This window comes from Chenopodium album, chromosome 13 (assembly GCF_948465745.1).
Source record: "Chenopodium album chromosome 13, dcCheAlbu1.1, whole genome shotgun sequence".
In the NCBI taxonomy this organism is placed as follows: domain Eukaryota; kingdom Viridiplantae; phylum Streptophyta; class Magnoliopsida; order Caryophyllales; family Amaranthaceae; genus Chenopodium; species Chenopodium album.
This window is the reverse complement of record NC_137846.1, coordinates 3,079,550-3,097,974: the sequence shown is the minus strand read 5'-3', so window position 1 is coordinate 3,097,974 and position 18,425 is coordinate 3,079,550. Positions and strand designations below refer to the sequence as shown.

Sequence of the window (18,425 nt, the reverse complement as noted above, 5' to 3'; positions counted from 1 at the left end):
TAAACTGTGTTGAACTGAATATTTTATGAGAGAATGAAATTAAGAACTGAATTGAACAGAACTTATTAGAGTTGAATTTAACCGAAAATAATCTAAACATAACAGGCCCTTAGACAATTAATTAATACTAAGGGCCTGTTCTCATTAACTGAACTGAACTGAGCTGAACTGAACTGAACTGAACTTATTAATTAGTGATTTTTAACTACGAATTAATGATCTTTGATTATTTATTATTATATATATGTGTATATACAAATATGCATATTAAAATATTTAAGAAAAATACACTATATAATTAAAATATTTATGAAAAATATATTAAAAACATGGAACCCCAAAACATTTTTAAAACATATACTGTATAATTAAAATATATATATATATATATATATATATATATATATATATATATATATATATATATATATATATATATATATATATATATATATATTAAAATGACAAAAGAACACAAAACACTTTTTAAAAAATTCTCAAAATGAAAAAATAAATAAATAAATAAAAAACAAAGAGTTGGACCGGTCTTATTTAAAAACTAACTTGATCCTATTTTTACTCCTAGCTCGTCAAATAATGAAATATAGTATAATAGTCATTAAGTGAAATATGGTATAACCGTATAATAGTCATTATTATTATTATTATTATTATTATTATTATTATTATTATTATTATTATTTTCATATTATTATTATTATTGTTGTTGTTGTTATTGTCGTTGTTATAATATAAGTTTAAAAGTATGAAACTTGGCTTTATATCATTAGCAATATCATTAGACATAAACTGAACTGAACTGAAATGAACTTATTAGAGCTGAATTGAAATGAAATTAATCTAATGAGAACAGGCCCTAGTCATTATTGTAGAATACTTGTTAGGGTAGGGTGTTACTCCAAATTATCCTAATATATCCGGGCTACTAATCCAAATCGCTAACTTATTGAATCTTATACTCTGTACTTTGTTAGAGATTTAACAAGATTAAAAAGTTACTCCGTTTTAATTGACAAACTCTTTTGTAACACGACTATACATTAGACAAGTCATTTTTGGGGAGTATATATTGCCAAAGTAGGATATAAATCATATATTGACATGATGTAAGCACCAGCTGTGGCTTGGCTGGAAGTTATACATGCATGTAGAATTTGGCCTAAAGTTTTGCTCATCTTTTTTATACCGGCGACGACCATGATCACATTTCTTCGTCATAGAAACTTCCTTAGGAAGCTGCGCATTTTTAAAATATAATTAATTTAAATACCATGCAAATATTTGTTAATAATATTATATTCTTATTAAAGTCTTGATCAATGATAATTATTGGCTAGCAATTTCTCATTTTCTTGGGTGGAACAGTGTTATGTCACGAGACGAAAATGTCACCTTATATTGTACTCATTTAAAGTCATTTTAATCTACTACGGAGTAGTTATTACACCCTATAAATCTTATCTTATTCTACAATTGTCATATACTTCCTCTGTTTTTTTTTTAGTTGACACCTTTCAATTATCACGCTTGCCAACGCATATTTTTAATGATTAATATCTCTAATTATCAACATTGTTAACTTATAAAAAGTGGATATTAATAAAATATACATTAAAACGATTCAAACAAGATCCCACATGAATATGTTTTATTTTATCTATAAACCACAAAAGCGAGTCAAAGCGTGTTGTATGAATAGTGTAAAAGTCAAACGGTGTCAACTAAAAAAACGGAGAAAATAATAGTTTCATGGTCAAAGTAGTTACGATTTGGTAAAGAATATTCAGTAATATATACGACAGCATAACTCCGTCAATTACATGATGCATATCTTTCTCCGTTACGTATTATGTGCAACAATTTCCAAAAACAGAACTTACACATTATGTGCAACAAAGTAAAAATTTCCATTTATAGTAAATATTTTTGTGTAAAATGACCCATATGCCCTTACTTAAGTTCAATAACACACATTAAATTAATAAGATTATATGTTATTATATTAAACTAAATTAAGTCATTTATGATTAAATCCCTAATCTTAATCTCTCTCCTCCCTCACAACCTATCCACCGCCATCATCACCAAGTGTTCTCTCACCTCCACCTCCACCACAACCACAACAACCATCACCACCACAACCACAACTAATTTTCACTCTCTTCTCTCATTGCCACAACCCCAGCCCACCTCCACGCCGAAATCCCCCACCCAGCCGACCACCCATAATCTCGAACTCCCACTCTATCGCTGTCGCCCTAAAATTCCCAGAAAATTTCCGACCAACCACACCGAACCCAAAAGCCGCTTCTCTTTCTTTTTTCTTCTCGTAAACCACCAATCGAGTCAGTAACCCTATTTTCCCTCATCAAAGTCGTCGCCGACTTTTGGTTTTCGGTGGTTGTGGCTGCAAATTGGTTGAGGTTGGTTTTCGGTGGTTATGGAGGGGTTTTAGATCTTGGTTGTGGCTGCGATTTGGGTAGGTTGGGGTTTTGGATCTTGGCGATGGTGACTGGGTTACAAGTTGCGGTGTTGATGCGAGTTGTCTGGAGTGGGTTTTGGGTGGTTATGGTGATGAGACGGGTTAGGGTGGTGGTGGTTGGTGATTACGGGATGAGGTGGTGGTGGTTTCGGGGTGTGGGTAGATGTGGGTGGTGGTGGATGTTGCTGCTGGTAGGTGGTGGGCATGGCGGATGTTGCTACTGGTGGGTGGTAGTGGTGGTTGATTAATTTTCCCCCTTTCAAACCCTTTACTTTGTTAATCACCTATTAACAAATTTTGTCAAGGTTTGTTGCACATAATGTGTAACGGAGGAAGTAAGAAATAATAAGATGGTTGAAATTTTAAGAACGCGGAATAAGTAAATAATGGCAAATTTTATTTATGAGGTTAAGAGTTGGTGAATGCTGATCTAGAGATCATAAATCATAATTATAGTAGTAGTAAACACATGGACATGATATAAACATGTACTAATCCATGTGGGTCTTCATAAAATGTTCCCTACAGATAATGTTTTATGCATAAATTAATGGATGGTCAAAGGTTGTTTATTGTCATATTCATGCTAATATATATGCAATCATACATTATTTTGGTATAAGTTCATAAGAAACATGTAGATCAAGCAGAGGTACAAAACAATTGTGTACTTTGTAATTATGAAGAATTATATTATTATATAAAAAGTCTTTACTTCTGCCAAACAAGAGCAATCTAATAATAAGACAATAAAATCAAAATCTGTAACATTAGTCAAACATAAATACATGGAATCAATTGAAGGGTATTTTCTATCAAGAATTCATGATTAATTTGAGGAAGTATGGTTAATGTTTAAAGACTAAAGTTAGACCTTAAGGCTACATACATTAAAACCGAAAAAAATAGTTATAAGATTTGTTTTCTTTTTGTTATGTTATACATTATACCGAGTATGTATCATTAAAATAAATTAATAATGCCAATAGCGGTTAGTGATACATATATTAGCATTGAACCAAGGAATAGCTTATGGATCGGAATACAAGTATATTATACTAGTTTTGTGTCCCGTGCGATGCCCGGGTTGTTTATTGGAATTTTAAGATAAGTTTGAATCTATATATCAAATTTTAAAATATATCATTGATACAAAATTAGTTAGGAATTAATGTGTTTTTGTGACAATTTGCTATCTAGTAGGCATGTAATGACTAATAATAATGTTGGTGGAAATGTTCGATTTAATACATTTTAAAAATAAAATATTAGCAAAAAATAAATAAAAATAAATATTCAAAGTCTGTTGGGTTGACCCGAACCCAAAATTTTGGACAAGGGTTGAACATTTCGTGACTCGTAACCTGAAGTGATCCAATACGAGATGACTCATGACTTGACCCTGATTGATAGGTTTACTTAGTAATAAAATTCTATTAGATTGTGAAGTATATATTATTTTAATCTATTAGTATATATTGTAAATGCATGTTATACTCTTTGAACTACTTCCTTGGCTTCAAAAAATATTATGATATAAAAAATAAATTTATGTGATAATTTTTGAGAATTATTATCTAATAATTTTTTTGAATAAAATTATAATTCAATTGAAATATTGGTATTTATCGAAACTAAAACTCTAAACTAACAATTTTATCCTAAAATTTTATCCAAATCTATAACTAATACTAAAGTAGCAACCGTTGATGTCATCTTTTTTCAAAGTTGTACACGTGGTGCTATTTTATGAAAAGATTTTCCGCTCAAATGCTAATTTTTTTTTTTTGAAACAAAATGCTAATTAATTTTAAACATATAGTAGCTATTATTTTGGTAATTAATTTAAAATAAGTACCTATTACTTTGGTGATGTTTAGGGTAAAAATACCCCAAGTACGTGGCCCAATCTCATAGTGACACGTGGCCCAATAAGAAGGCGACACGTGGCATTATGAGAGGTTGACACATGTCCTCCTGACAGGGTGACACATGTCAGCAACCTTTAAATTCACAATACAACATCAGAAAGAGAAAAAGGCTTTGATTACATCAGGCCCAAATCCCGAGAAAAACCTTGAATGCCGTAAAACGGCGCCCCCCATGACACGTGGCGACCCCTGATTACGCATCCAATCACGTCACGAAATTCTAGGGTATAAACCCTAGAGGGGCACATGTTCCCACCCCTATAAATACCCCAATCATTTATGATGGGAGGGGGGATTGGGACATAACATAAATATAGAGCATTAAAAAGCTCCAACTTCTCTCTACTTTCTCTCTCTAGCTTTTCCGATTTTCGATCTCTAACTTGATCGTCGGAGGCGAATATTCCGATAAACGGAATATTCGTTGTTTTGCAGGTGTCCAAGTCTCATTGTCAGAAGAACGCGACCAGTATCCGAGGAGTTCACAAAAAACTCCGAAACAGGTGATATATGTTGATATTAGGTTGTTGTACTCTTTATAGGAGTTCTTAACATAGCTGAGGTCAATTAAATTGAACTTATGAAGATTTTAAAACAAAATGCTAATTAATTTTAAACATATAGTAGCTATTATTTTGGTAATTAATTTAAAATAAGTACCTATTACTTTGGTGATATATGTTGATATTAGATTGTTGTAGTCTTTATAGGAGTTGTTAACATAGCTGAGATCAATTAAATTGAACTTATGCACGGGTGCTAACCTAATAGAATTTTAAACTAATTTTTTTATCTTATGAGTCGATTTAAATCTATTCAACGTGATGCGACACTTGGCGAAAAGTTGGAACGCCAAGTGTCGCTGCCTCGTGACCTTGCTAAAAGTTTAGCTTTATATATTAGTTACTAGTTTTGTGCCCGTGCGATGCCGGGTTGTTTATTAAATTTTGAGACAAATTTTTAATCTATATGTCAAATTTCAAAATATATCTCTAATACAAAATTAGTTAGGAATTGATGTACTTTCGTAACAATTTAAACTATGTAATAGGCATGTAAATGACTAATAATAATATTGGTATTTTTTTTTGGAGTTATAATTTAATATTTTTTTAAATAAAATTATAATTGAATTTATACATATGAAATATTGGTATTTTATCGAAAATAAAACTCTCAACTAATAGTTTTATCCTGAAATTTTATCAAAATTTGATTGAAAATAGAATTCTAAACTAATTTTTTATCCTATGAAGTCTATCTAAATATATCTAACGTGGTGCGACACTTGGCGAAAAGTTGAAACGTGATAGTTGGCGAAGAGTTTAAATGCCAAGTGTCGCTATTTCATGGTTTGACTAAAAGTTTATATATATACGCATTAGTGGTGCTAGATCTGTAAATTTTAAGTTTTTAATTGATAAATTTCAAATTGGGTATATAATTATAAGGGTTTGAGCATTTGACTATTGAGGGAATACCGGAAATAACTGAAAATCATTAACTCAATAAAAATATTTCAACCTCCCAAAGTGGACATTTGATGACTTAAACCGGCTAAATTGTTAGACTCAAGAGACAAATCGGACATCTTAGGGTTTGTTCTGATTTACTGAAATGAGCAGCTGAATTGAACTGTTTATGAGAGAAGGATATTAGGAACTGAACTGAATTTAACCTTAACTTAAATTAAGCTAAAGAGAACAAACCCTTAGTCTAGTTATAAATTCTTCAAAAGTGAAAGGCTGAAGGCTAATACCTGGTATCAAATACTCAAGTAATGGTGGAGGATGCATCTTTGAACATAAAATGTTGTTAAGACTTTTAAGACTTTCCAAAATTTGAAGGTTAATACACACTGACAAATTTTAAGGTTTTTTTTTTTGAAAAAAAAAAAATTGAATTGAATTTTTAAGTGGTCTCCCAATATATCAACTCATAAGCACATAATGACATACAAGTATCCCTAACCCTTAAAAGCCAAATTCAAGGGTTAATGTATCATTTTTTTTTTACATTCTCTTATGAACAGTAAAATACCGATTTTGCCCTTAATCTATGCCTATTTTTTTTTTCCTGAAAATCCTTATGAACAGTGATTTGGCGGATCTACCCTTGCCTTTTTTTTTTTTTTTTACTCTTGATTTTGTTTTTCCTTTCTAGGTGAAGAAAATCTAGGGTAATTAGTTTGTTAAACAAGGGTGATGTAGCCCTTTGTTGTTCGGTTTTGTAGAATTGTAGTTATAACCATTTGTGGTAATATGTTCTATTTTCATTAATGTAATGAATTAGTAAGAAGTATAATGGTTTGCAATGAGTTTAATTTTTTTACATAAGTAATAAGGTGTTTGCAATTAGTTAAGTTTTTAAAGTTTTAAACAATAGTATTGGATGCTTTAAAGTGTAATCTGATTTAAACTCCTTGTCACATACTCCATGTCTATAATCATACTGTAATCTTCATCTAAATGTCACATACTCCACACCTGTCAATACTTGTTGATTTTTATATTCATACTGTAATCTTCATCTCATAATTCTCATACTCTCATTCACTCTCATTTTATCTTTCTAAAATAAAAAAATAAAAAAATGTAAAATCAGGAAGAAAAAAAAAAGCCACAACATTGATCACAACAACAATAAAAGTACTAATACTAATTACTCAATTAATAATAGTCATAATGAAATAATAATAATAATACAAAGATTACAATAATAAATTTGATTAATTAATTAATTAAAAAAAAAAAAAAAACAACAACAACAAAACCACCATACATCCGCCCAAAATTTTAGGATCCACCTAGGTGGATCCACTTAAAATTTCTGGATCCACCAAAGAAGATCCGGAAATTTTAGGTGGATCTCCCACATCCGCCTAAAATTTCCGGATCTTCCTTGATGGATCCGGAAATTTTAAGTGGATCCACCTAGGTAGATCCTAATTTCCGGATCCACCAAGGTAGATCCTAATTTTTTAGGCGGATGTTTTATTTCAAATTTTTTTTTAAAAAAGTACGACGATTTACAAAATCCTCCGACAAAGCTTCCTGTGTCGGATGTGGTAGTGTCGGGATTTTTTTTTACCACGTGGTAGTAGATGGAGGGGTCGGGAATGATATTATACCACTATACACTACAACTTACACAAAGGGCAATATTGTCCTTCCATGTCAAAAAGGGAGCGTTAGTATGTAAAATGGGAGCGATGTCTAGCAATTCACCATTTTTATTTATAGAAAATTACCGACATAACCCACCTGTTTATCAAAATTCAAGTATTTTTCCTTAAAAAAAAAAAAAAAAGAAAGAAAGAAAGAAAAATAAACTCTTTGAAATGAAGCAATCAAAAATGGAGTTCACTCTCTAATCTCAGATCATCCATTGAAATTCTCTCTCCTCTTCTTCCCTATTTCACATCCAAATCCCTAATTTCCCACATTGTAATTCCAATTTAGGTTTTAAATGTCTTCATAATTTCCCCAATTTAGGGATTTTCTCTCTCCTCAAATCCATCACTCTGTAAAAACTCCCGGCAAAATCATGAGAGCTCCGTCGGAAAATCAATCGGCGGCAATGGCGGCGGGAACAGGGTTTCGTGAAGCTGAATCACTGTTTCGGGCGAAACCCGTTTCGGAGATCCGAAACGTGGAGTTGAATACCCGGAAACAGATCGAAGACAAGAAGGAAGAACTTCGTCAGCTGATTGGGAATCGTTACCGAGATCTGATTGATTCGGCTGATTCAATTTTGTTGATGAAATCGTCTTGTGAGTCAATTTCTTCTAATATTCAATCGATCTCTGATTCAATTTTTTCGCTTTCTTCTGCCGTAAGTCCTAAGTTTTCGGCTAACCCTAACCCTAATCGAACTAAAATTTATGGCATTGCTAGTAGGGTTAAGTATTTGGTTGATACCCCAGAAAATATTTGGGGGTGTTTGGATGAATTTATGTTTTTGGAGGCTAGTGCTAGGTATATTAGAGCTAAATTGGTGTATCAGGGGTTGAATTTGGTGGGGCATGATGGGGGGAAGATTTTGAAGAAGAATTTTCCATTGCTGAATCATCAATGGCAGATTGTTGAGAGTTTTAAGGGTCAGATTTCGCAGAGGAGTCGAGAGAGGTTATTAGTGATGTTGGATAAGGAAGAGAATGATGTTTGGAAGTTGCCAATTGGGGCATTTGCGGATGCACTTGCTGGTGTCGCGATAATTGATGAGCTCGATCCTAAGCAGGCATTTGGGTTGTTTTTGGACTCTCGAAAGTCGTGGATTTTGCAAAAGTTGAGTAATTTTGATGGTAATGCTGTGGTTCCTGTTCTTTGTGAGGTGACTAGGATAATTCAGGTTACCATAGGTCATGTAGGGGAGATGTTTTTGCAAGTTTTGAATGATATGCCATTGTTTTATAAAGTTATTTTGGAATCGCCGCCTGCTGCACAGTTATTTGGTGGGATTCTTAATCCTGATGAAGAGGTGAGATTGTGGAATGAGTTTAGGGATAAGTTGGAATCAATTATGGTGCTGCTTGATCGGGAGTTTATTGCAAAGGCGTGTTCAAGCTGGTTGAGGGAATGTGGGAGAGAAATTGTGAAAAAGATTGATGGGAGGTGTCTCATTGATGCGATTCCTAGTGGAGAAGAGCTCGCTTCGGCTGAGAAGCTTGTACGGGAAACTATGGAAAGTAAAGATATTTTTGAAGGAAGCTTGGAGTGGTTGAAGAGTGTTTTTGGTTCTGATATTGAGCTTCCTTGGAGTAGGACTAAGGAACTTGTTTTAGAGGAGAGTGTGGACCTTTGGGATGAGATATTTGAGGATGCTTTTGTATCTAGAATGAAAGTTATTATTGAATCAGGATTCAATGATTTGACTGCCGCTGTAAATGTTACAGAGTCAATTCAAGCAGTTGGAAGCAATTTTGATGATAACAGTGGCTTTGAAGCATATTTGAACAGATCTTCTGCTGACGGCGGAGTTTGGTTTGTTGAGCCAAATGCTAAAAAGTGTGGTGTTATCCCAAGCTTAAAGGCCTTACCTGAGGAATTTGACTTTGGCAGTTGCCTTAGTGCATATTTTGGGCCAGAAGCTAGCAAAATTAGGGATGCGGTAGATAGCTGCTGCAAAAGTGTGCTGGAAGACTTGCTATACTTTTTAGAATCTCCAAAAGCACCCTTGAGGTTGAAAGACCTGGCACCATATTTGCAAACTAAATGTTATGAAAGCATATCCACTATCCTGGTAGATTTGACAAATGAACTTGACAAATTACGTGCCGCCCTTGACAATGTAAAGAAGGTAAGCAAGCTTATGCCACCAGCCGCAATTATAGAGAGATCTCTTTTTGTTGGAAGGCTGTTGTTTGCCTTTCGAAACCACTCGAAGCACATCCCAGTAGTGTTAGGTTCACCAAGAGTTTGGGCAAATGAAGCCGTAGCTTCAAATTCCGAGACATTTTCTTCTGTTTCGAGAACCTTGCGGATTTCTTTGGACTCTTTAACACCTGGTAGCCCTAAGCCATTGCTCAATAACTCTAAAAGACAGATGTCACTTACTGTTTCTGCTTTGTTTGGAGCAACTGACAGTACAAGTCCAAAACTTGAAGAACTCACAAGCAGTATGAGAGACCTCTCTATTGCAGCTCATGGTTTGTGGATCTCATGGGTATCTGATGAGCTTGCAAGTATCCTCTCGAAGGATCTCAGAGTAGACGATGCCCTATTAGCCACAAATCCATTGCGAGTAAGTCAGTTCTGTCGAAGTCTTTGTGCCAGATTTCCTGTGAATCGATTAGTCCTGATGTTAGCCTCACAGATCTGTCTCACCTTTTATGTATTCTTATACTTCATTTTTCATAATTTTAAATTACTCTTCCACATATGGGTTCCATTTGTATGGAAATATTTAAATGTTAAAACTGCTCTATCAAATTCATTATGAGAAAATAATATCATTTTGGAACCCTGCTCTCTTTTTCTTTAAGCTAATTTTCTCTCTGATGGGCTATCAGAGGCTAACTGTTGGACTTCTTTTGATTCTTGTTAGGGCTGGGAAGAGGTAGTAGTTAAGCAAGATCAATCAAGTGAAGGCGAGTCGGACATGAAAATATTGCTTCCATCCATGCCATCTTTGTATATTTGTTCTTTTTTATTCAGAGCATGTGAAGAAGTTCATCGCATTGGAGGCCATGTTCTGGATAAGACTATTCTGCAGCAATTTGCGAAGAGGCTCCTGGAAAAGGTATGTGTTTATCAGCCGTGAAAATAAAATCATCTGGCCTCCCTTTAGTATGTTAGATAGTTAATTATTTCTACTTTCATAGTATGTGATTATTAGACCCTGATAGCTCCACTTATTAAGCAATGATGATGACACTAATAATATTGACAATTTGACTTAATCATCTAATATACCAATCTGAAGTTTTTGCAAAAGAGACTATGTCTCTGCCTTTTATGTGACTATCGGTGCAAGGCCTAGGTTTTGTCGCTGTTTTCTTGCCATTTTCTTGGACATGAGTGTGCTAATATTTAAGGGGGTTGTTCTTGAGCTATTAATCAGCAAACTGAGAGAATGTCTCCAATATTAATATTGTCAGTTTTGCTCCTTGTGGGATAACTCCAAAATTTAGCTGCATGTCAACTATATTTTGACCAAATTTGAGTTTATGACCAAATTATTTGAGTTTTACGGTCAATAGTGTGATCAAATTTGCTCTGAGTCTTAAGACTTGATGAAATATATTTTCTGCCTCGATTTGTTTCATAATTTTGATAACTGAGTAAATTGGTACCAAGTACTAGTTTTTAATAGCTTTTTTTTTGGATTTAATTCTTGGGATTACATCTATTCTGTTGTTTTCTTCCTTTTTTCCTTACAAATTGGAATGTTCTCATCTAGGTTATTGGACTTTATAGCGACCTTGTAGCTAATGGAGTGCAAATATCCGAGAAAGGAGTTCTTCAAGTAATGTTAGACTTGAGATTTGCTGGTGATGTTCTTTCTGGATATGATTCCACTTTAAATGATGGATTATTAAAAAGTCCATCTACCAAATATAGTTACAGGAGGAAGCCAGATAAGAGCACAGCCAAGTCAGCTACTAGAGAGCGTATTGATGATCTAATCAACCGCTTTTCACAAAGGCTGGATCCAATTGATTGGCAAACGTAAATGCTCTACTACTGTGTTATCTATTTTATACTTGCACATTGTTATGTAATAGCGGGTTGCTGAGTTCTTAGAATCTCTCTTAAAGTATCTCATGCACTTTTCTGGAATTCTTATGTAGGTATGAGCCATACCTTTGGGAAAATGAGAGACAGTCTTACTTAAGACATGCAGTCCTCTTTGGCTTCTTTGTTCAACTTAATCGCTTGTATACAGATACTGTTCAGAAACTCCCTACCAATTCAGAGTCTAATATAATGAGATGCTCTACTGTTCCGCGATTCAAATACCTTCCCATCAGGTTTGCTATGTTTGAATGTCAATTGTCTGATTCTGCACTGTTACACGTCTTACACCCAAGCAAAGCATTGTCCTTATGATCTGAACTCTTTTTTTGCTGCAGTACACCTGCTTTGTCTTCCAGGGCTGCGACTAAGTCACCTATTCGGACTTCTTCTGATGATGTATCATCAAGAAGTCTGTGGTCTCATACAAACGGGGAGTTCTCACAGAAGGCTCTCTTGGATGATAACTCAGGCTTTGGAGTAGCAGCCCCATTTTTGAAGTCTGTCATGTCGGTAAGTATCTCTATTAACCAGCATTTGTAGACTGTCTTAGTTTGAATCTAGCCTGGCGTATCTGATTCTCTGGTCTAGAGTTGATAAAGCCTCTATTTTGAATTTTTGAGAAGCCAGTTCTTCTGATCAGTGAACGTTTCTCATCCCATTTGGAAATCGTGTGGCATATAATTTTGATTGTTTCTCACAAGTCTATTCCTTTGCTCCTTTGAGAGACAGGAAATTATCAGTACAGCTGTAATATACTACTGCATACAATTAACTTAACAAAATCTTTTTAGTGAGATATTAATTAGCCAATTTGGCTTGATCAAGGGGTGTACTTACAGAGCATATGGATGTATTCTGTATGAATTTGCTTTTGTTCTTGTTCAACATTTTTTTCAAAACGTGAATTCCTTGCATTTCCGAAGTGATTAGCATATACGCTAAGTTGAATAGCAAGCTCCTGGCATTCCACATCTTGGTCAGGTGATCTGTTTCTTTATATGCCTACTTGCATAGTAACTATTGTCGCCCATCTCATTATACTATCTGCAAATATTAGTGGTTAGTTTTTGTGAAGGTTGGTTCTATGGAGCTTTTTGTGAAAACTATGAGAATGGATGTAACCTGTTTACATTTACCAGGTTGGGACTAGATTTGGAGAGGGCACGTTTAAATTAGGTTCAATGCTATCAGATGCACGCTTCAAGGATAAGTCAGCTGCTTCGATGTCATTTGGCGATATTTTACCAGTCCAAGCTGCAGGCCTCCTCTCATCATTCACTGCCACCAGATCTGACTCTTAAATGAGAATCAGAACCATGAATGTTTTTCTTTACCAAAACGGCTTCGTGTCTTCTTCTGAGAGAGAATCATGACAGGTCTCTATGGTTTGATCAAGTGTTTTTTCATCGGTATACATGTAGCAAAATACGACTGTATGTAGATTACTTCCATCACATGTTTGAGCACAAGGAAATATTGTGACGTCGGCTATCACCAGGAATGAAACTATGCTGTATTTGGAAGTTGGTTTTGCTCCACTTACGATTGGTTGTACAGTGAATGTTCAAAAGGGAAAGTGGATTCCACCAGATATATCAATTGGCAAGGCTATGAAATCATCATCATTTCTGGTTAGTTCTGTTGAAGTTGGTTCTGGTCTAAAGCTTGATATAGTTGCTGTATCTTTACTTTAGCGTCTGGACCTGTATTTTACTTTCAATGTGGTAATTTATCTCAAGCTCAGATGGCAATACCGTTGGTGGTGCTCCCTTTCCTCCATGAACAAGTATTTTACTTGCCTATTCATAGTATTAAGGCGGTGAATTGTGAAGGCAGCCTTTGTATACCAAAAGCAAATTATAGTCTGCTGTAAAACTGTAATGTTAGATTATAGAAATTTTTAGTGTCAATTTTGATTCATAGCTGAATGTTTGTAAATTGAACAGTAACAAATATAGTTGATTCAGTTGCCTGTTTTCTCGCAATGCCTGATTAGATTAATTTGTCATTGTTTTTCATGGGAAATTTAGAAAGTTTATTCAGTATGTGGAGCTTTGTTCTGGGTTGCAGTTCTTGAAAAGTTCTTTGCGCTGCTGGTATTCTCGCAACTGCATAGAATCGTTAGTTTTCAGAACTTACGAATTTATGATGCAATTTTGTACATTTTGTTTCTTACTTTATTCACCTATTTGCATCTACAGTTAGAATTAAGTTTTCAAAACATTCTAATCTGGTGGTTCTGAGAACTGTCTGCACAAGGATCACCCATTGCTTCAAGCAAGAACATACGGCGTAGTAATCTGGCTATAAGTAGCTGCTGATCATTTGTGCAATTGCAGTAGTTGATGAAAATCTTCACATTTTGTTCCGGTTATGTACACATTTACAAGCATCATGATCCAAGACTGGAAAATGATCTAAAGCCAATCAACTTACACAAGTCCAGCAACAAAATTGTGGCCTACAAATGCAGTCTTAAATCTCAACTTAAAAATTGGGCCTCTCTACCAGACTACCACCAACCCCCAAATTATTTCAGCAAAAATAAACAATAACCTCATAAGTTACAATGAGTACCCCAAGGTTATTATTACTTTGGCTCTTTCACTAACCTCAGGGTCACCTCGGAAAATTTTCGAATATTACGATTAAACCTCAGGGTCACCTTGGAAAATTTTCGAATATTACGATTAAACCTCAGGGTTCTCGGAAAATCGAGAATATGATGAAGGTCAGTTGTTACATGTGTACGGAAAAATGATTTGCCGACTATATCATACTGGCTTCAAAACTGAAATTAAATTTTAAATACAAAATAAAAGGATGGAGGTTTGAAAAACAACAAATAAGGATAAAATAGTGGATGTAGTATACATTGCTTGAATAGTACTCTGCGTGGTTGAGCTGCATTCTCAAAGAAAACAGCTTGCAAAAAAAATTTCAACTATTTATAAAATAACTACAAATATATCAAACAAAAGGAGCATAGTATTAGTATAATTATTTAAGTTGGACTGCCCACTGGTATAAGTTCCATGCATGCATGTATGACTAATTAAAATGATCCATGTTTTAATATATAGTTCACGTGTGTTATTATTTGTCAACACAATTAATTACAGAAACATCCTCTTAATTATTAGACACTTCGATCTTAAGTTTGTATGTATGAAGATCGATCATCAACTAAGGTCTCTACTCTCCATAGATATGATAGGTACCCTTGACCCTTCTACGATTTGCTCTCTCGCTAACATGGAATTTTCGTAGCGCCTTGTCTAATAATACTCTCTCCATTACAATTTCAAAATGAACAAATTTTCATTACAATTCCTAAAGCTTGAATTAGATATATTTAATTATTTATATTAGGCTACTAGGTACGGAGTAATTTTTTTTTTATTTCTGCTGTATATCCTTATCTTCGTGGTATATATAACAATAAAATACTTACTTTGTTAAGTTAGCTTAGTGTCGCAATTCAAACTTAAATCAGGACAATTATAAATTAGTACTCTCTCTGGCGCTAAAAAATCTTCATATATTAGCTTCTTTTACAAGACAATCACCGTTCAAACAGGATAATTTTTTTTTTCTTTTTCATTTTTATTTTACTAGTATACACAAAAATTTGAATGTAATAGTAGAAGAAAGTGACAAAGCATAAGAAGCCAGAAACTAGAAAGTTGGGTAACATAACATAACATCAACTCATTCTTTGCAATGTATGTAGTCAAAGTCAACATGCCTTTTTTCTGCGTGGCCAGTCCAAGAGATTGAAATTTGAATGCAATATTTCAAAGTAGTGTGTTGCTTACATTTCCACAGTATGTTTGATACATTCTCTTTATTTATTTCTCAATTATTCTTAGCTTTATAATGTTAGCAGTCTTAGCACCCCATTCTTTTAGTGCAACATTAATCAATAAGGAGTATCACATTTATCATACTCAATCTTATAAGTAAATTATCATCTTAACGTGGTAAAAGTCATATATATACTCAGTAAAAGTCATATATATATACTCGATCTTTAATTCATTATTAGTTTGACCATGATTTTAATTAATTATCTTATTTTACCGGAATTTTTGAAATAGTTACACTTGATCTCTTTGTCATTAGACAAGAATAAATACGATTTGATTTCTTGTGAGACTGAAACACAGTAGACAAAATGTCAATCCAGTTGTCACAATTATTGTACATAATTAAACTACTATACAACGTAATTGAATTCAAATTTACTTAACCTTGTTTTCAAATGTGAACATAATTATATAACTTCATAGTAAAAATCAAAAATCATTAAGAAAAAAATGTTTAGTACAAATTCATGGAGGTAGAAGTTAGGAAGAGGGGGACAAAAGGGATATATTTAAGGAGAAGAGAGAGAATAATAATAAATTGAAAGAGAGAACATACACCTGTCATCCCCCTCGTGTTGTTCCTTTCTTTATTTATTTTTTTAAAAAAAAAATTATTAAAATTAAATTAAAGATTTTTATAAAAAAGAAAAAAAAAATGTAGAAAAGCGTGCTATTATAACTCCAAGACATATAGAGTAGCTCTTAGGGGAAAAAAGATCAGAAAGCATATTCAAACATTTATATATAAAGAAAGTTGTATTTTCTTGAAAGACTTGATTTGATTTGATTTATTCTTATTTACCAAATTGACAGAGAAATATGCTATACACTTATGATGAAAGGTCAAGATTTGATCGATGTGTCACTTCAATTCTACACCCCCTTTTTTATGAGAATACTCGAATTTTTGCCAGTGTTGAAATTTTGTCTTGGCTACATCCCATTTAATGCTCTTCCATTGTGTTGCCTATATCCCACCAATCCTCCATCCTTTTATTTTTATCTTTTTGTTTAAGTCCTAATATATATACACACTGTTATAGAGATGACTCGAATATTGTATAAATAGTTATTGAAATAATTTGGACATACTTAACATTCACAGATAATTACTGAGATAATTTGGACACACACTTAAGAGTTTTTGAGATTTATTAAAATTAGGTTATATACTTATAATAATACAAAGTATGTATCGGAGACATACAAGACATATCGAACACTGTTCGCATGGAGTGTACTTCGTGTTAGGTTAAATTTTGGCTTTATTAATATTCATAGTATGTAATAGGGATGAAATTTTGTTACCAAGGTCTTTTCCAAGTAATTCCAACCAAGAATCTAAAGAGAGGAGCATAATTAAATGAACAATTACTTTTAAATTGGATAATTTAAAGATAAAAATAAAAATAGTTAGGTAGCCATGAGATTGTAAAAGTAAAAAAAAAAAGCCAGTTGGTACTACTACCAAAAGAAGGAATAAATGATGGGGGATCATGCAAGGGTCAGGATCAAAGAGACACCCCGAAATAAATGCAATGGAAAGAGGGATGATATATAGGGGGGCCTTTTATTTATTTCTTGCATTTATTTTTAATCATCTTGTGAAATTTGTTTCAAATAGAATTTCAAAAACATAATAGTGTCAAAATCTAAAATACCTTCATTAATTATATACCTCCGCAGCATTGAAGTCTTTTCTTTCTTGGATATGATCTTGTTGATATAACTATATACATATATAGTACGATAAATTTTGATCATATTTTAAACTTCTATACCTTGATAGAATAAGGGGGTTGTTAAACGTCGCTCCCCTTTTACTAGGCATCGCTCGCATTTTTTTAAGATTTTCCATTTTTACCCCTATCAAATAAATAGCCACGACTCACTTTACGGTACTCAAAACTCTCGTACTTCACTCTCATACTCTCATGTACTCTCATTTTATTCTCTAAAAAAAATAAGTAAAATCAGGAAAACAAAAAATTTGATTACAATAATAAATTTGATAAAATAATAATACTAATTACTCTAATCACAAAATTAATACTAATCATAATAAAATAATAATAATAATAGTAATACAAAGATTACAATAGTAAATTTGATTAATTAATCAATTTAAGAAAAAAAAAAAGAAAGCACTACATACATCCGCCCAAAACATTAGGATCCACCTGTGGATCCTAATTTTTTAAGTGGATCTACCTAGGTGGATCCTAAAATTTTAGGCGGATGTTTTATTTTAATTTTTTTTAAAAAATAGTACGACGACTTATGGAATCCTCCGACGAAGCTTTCGGTGTCCGAATGTTGTCGACATCCATCGTCCTAAACCTGTTGCTAATGCTGAGTAAATTTTTTTAAAAAAAATTAACTTGGATTTTTGGTGGTAGATCGAATGTGGTGGGCCGAGGTCGGATGTGGTAGTTCGGGATTTTTTTTTTACCACGTGGTAGTAAGTGGAGGGGTCGGGAATGATATTATACCATTATGCACTACAATTTACACAAAGGGCAATATCGTCCTTTCATGTCAAAAAGGGAGCGTTAGTATGTAAAATGGGAGCGACGTTTAGCAGTTGAGTAGAATAATAGTACGTTTACTAATACGTATATACAGTAAGTAATTAGGATCGAATCACATTAACAAAATTTAGAGATGTAGTTGTGGCTACCTATATATACAAGAAGAAGAAACAATAATACTAGGTACTAGCTAGTAATAGTAGGAAAACGAAGATAGAATTGCATGCAAATAGCTAGGGCATGATTGTGATTGGATCAAATCATCAGAAGATTTGACCCATGTTGGTTGTTTACAAAAGAGTCAACTAAAAATCAGTGTGTTATCAAAGAGATCGTAAAAAGTTATCTGTCAA

General features: G+C 33.3%; 1 protein-coding gene across 1 annotated transcript; it reads left to right on the top strand.

The window, feature by feature from the left end:
* Window positions 1–7,752: 7,752 nt before the first annotated feature.
* Window positions 7,753–13,664, top strand: LOC145574249 (conserved oligomeric Golgi complex subunit 1-like). The gene is made up of 6 exons (XM_081631996.1): window positions 7,753–10,176; window positions 10,480–10,674; window positions 11,335–11,603; window positions 11,726–11,905; window positions 12,008–12,182; window positions 12,812–13,664. Exons 1-6 carry the CDS (start codon window positions 7,981–7,983, stop codon window positions 12,971–12,973), a joined length of 3,177 nt encoding a protein of 1,058 aa, XP_081488122.1. The 5' UTR covers window positions 7,753–7,980; the 3' UTR covers window positions 12,974–13,664.
* Window positions 13,665–18,425: the final 4,761 nt, after the last annotated feature.

Excerpts from the sequence above, each read along its gene's own strand:
- LOC145574249 (XM_081631996.1), top strand. The coding sequence starts at position 7,981 with ATGAGAGCTCCGTCGGAAAATCAATCGGCGGCAATGGCGGCGGGAACA. Across the intron at positions 10,675-11,334 it reads CGAAGAGGCTCCTGGAAAAG|GTTATTGGACTTTATAGCGA; the intron begins GTATGTGTTTAT and ends GTTCTCATCTAG. Across the intron at positions 11,604-11,725 it reads GATCCAATTGATTGGCAAAC|GTATGAGCCATACCTTTGGG; the intron begins GTAAATGCTCTA and ends ATTCTTATGTAG.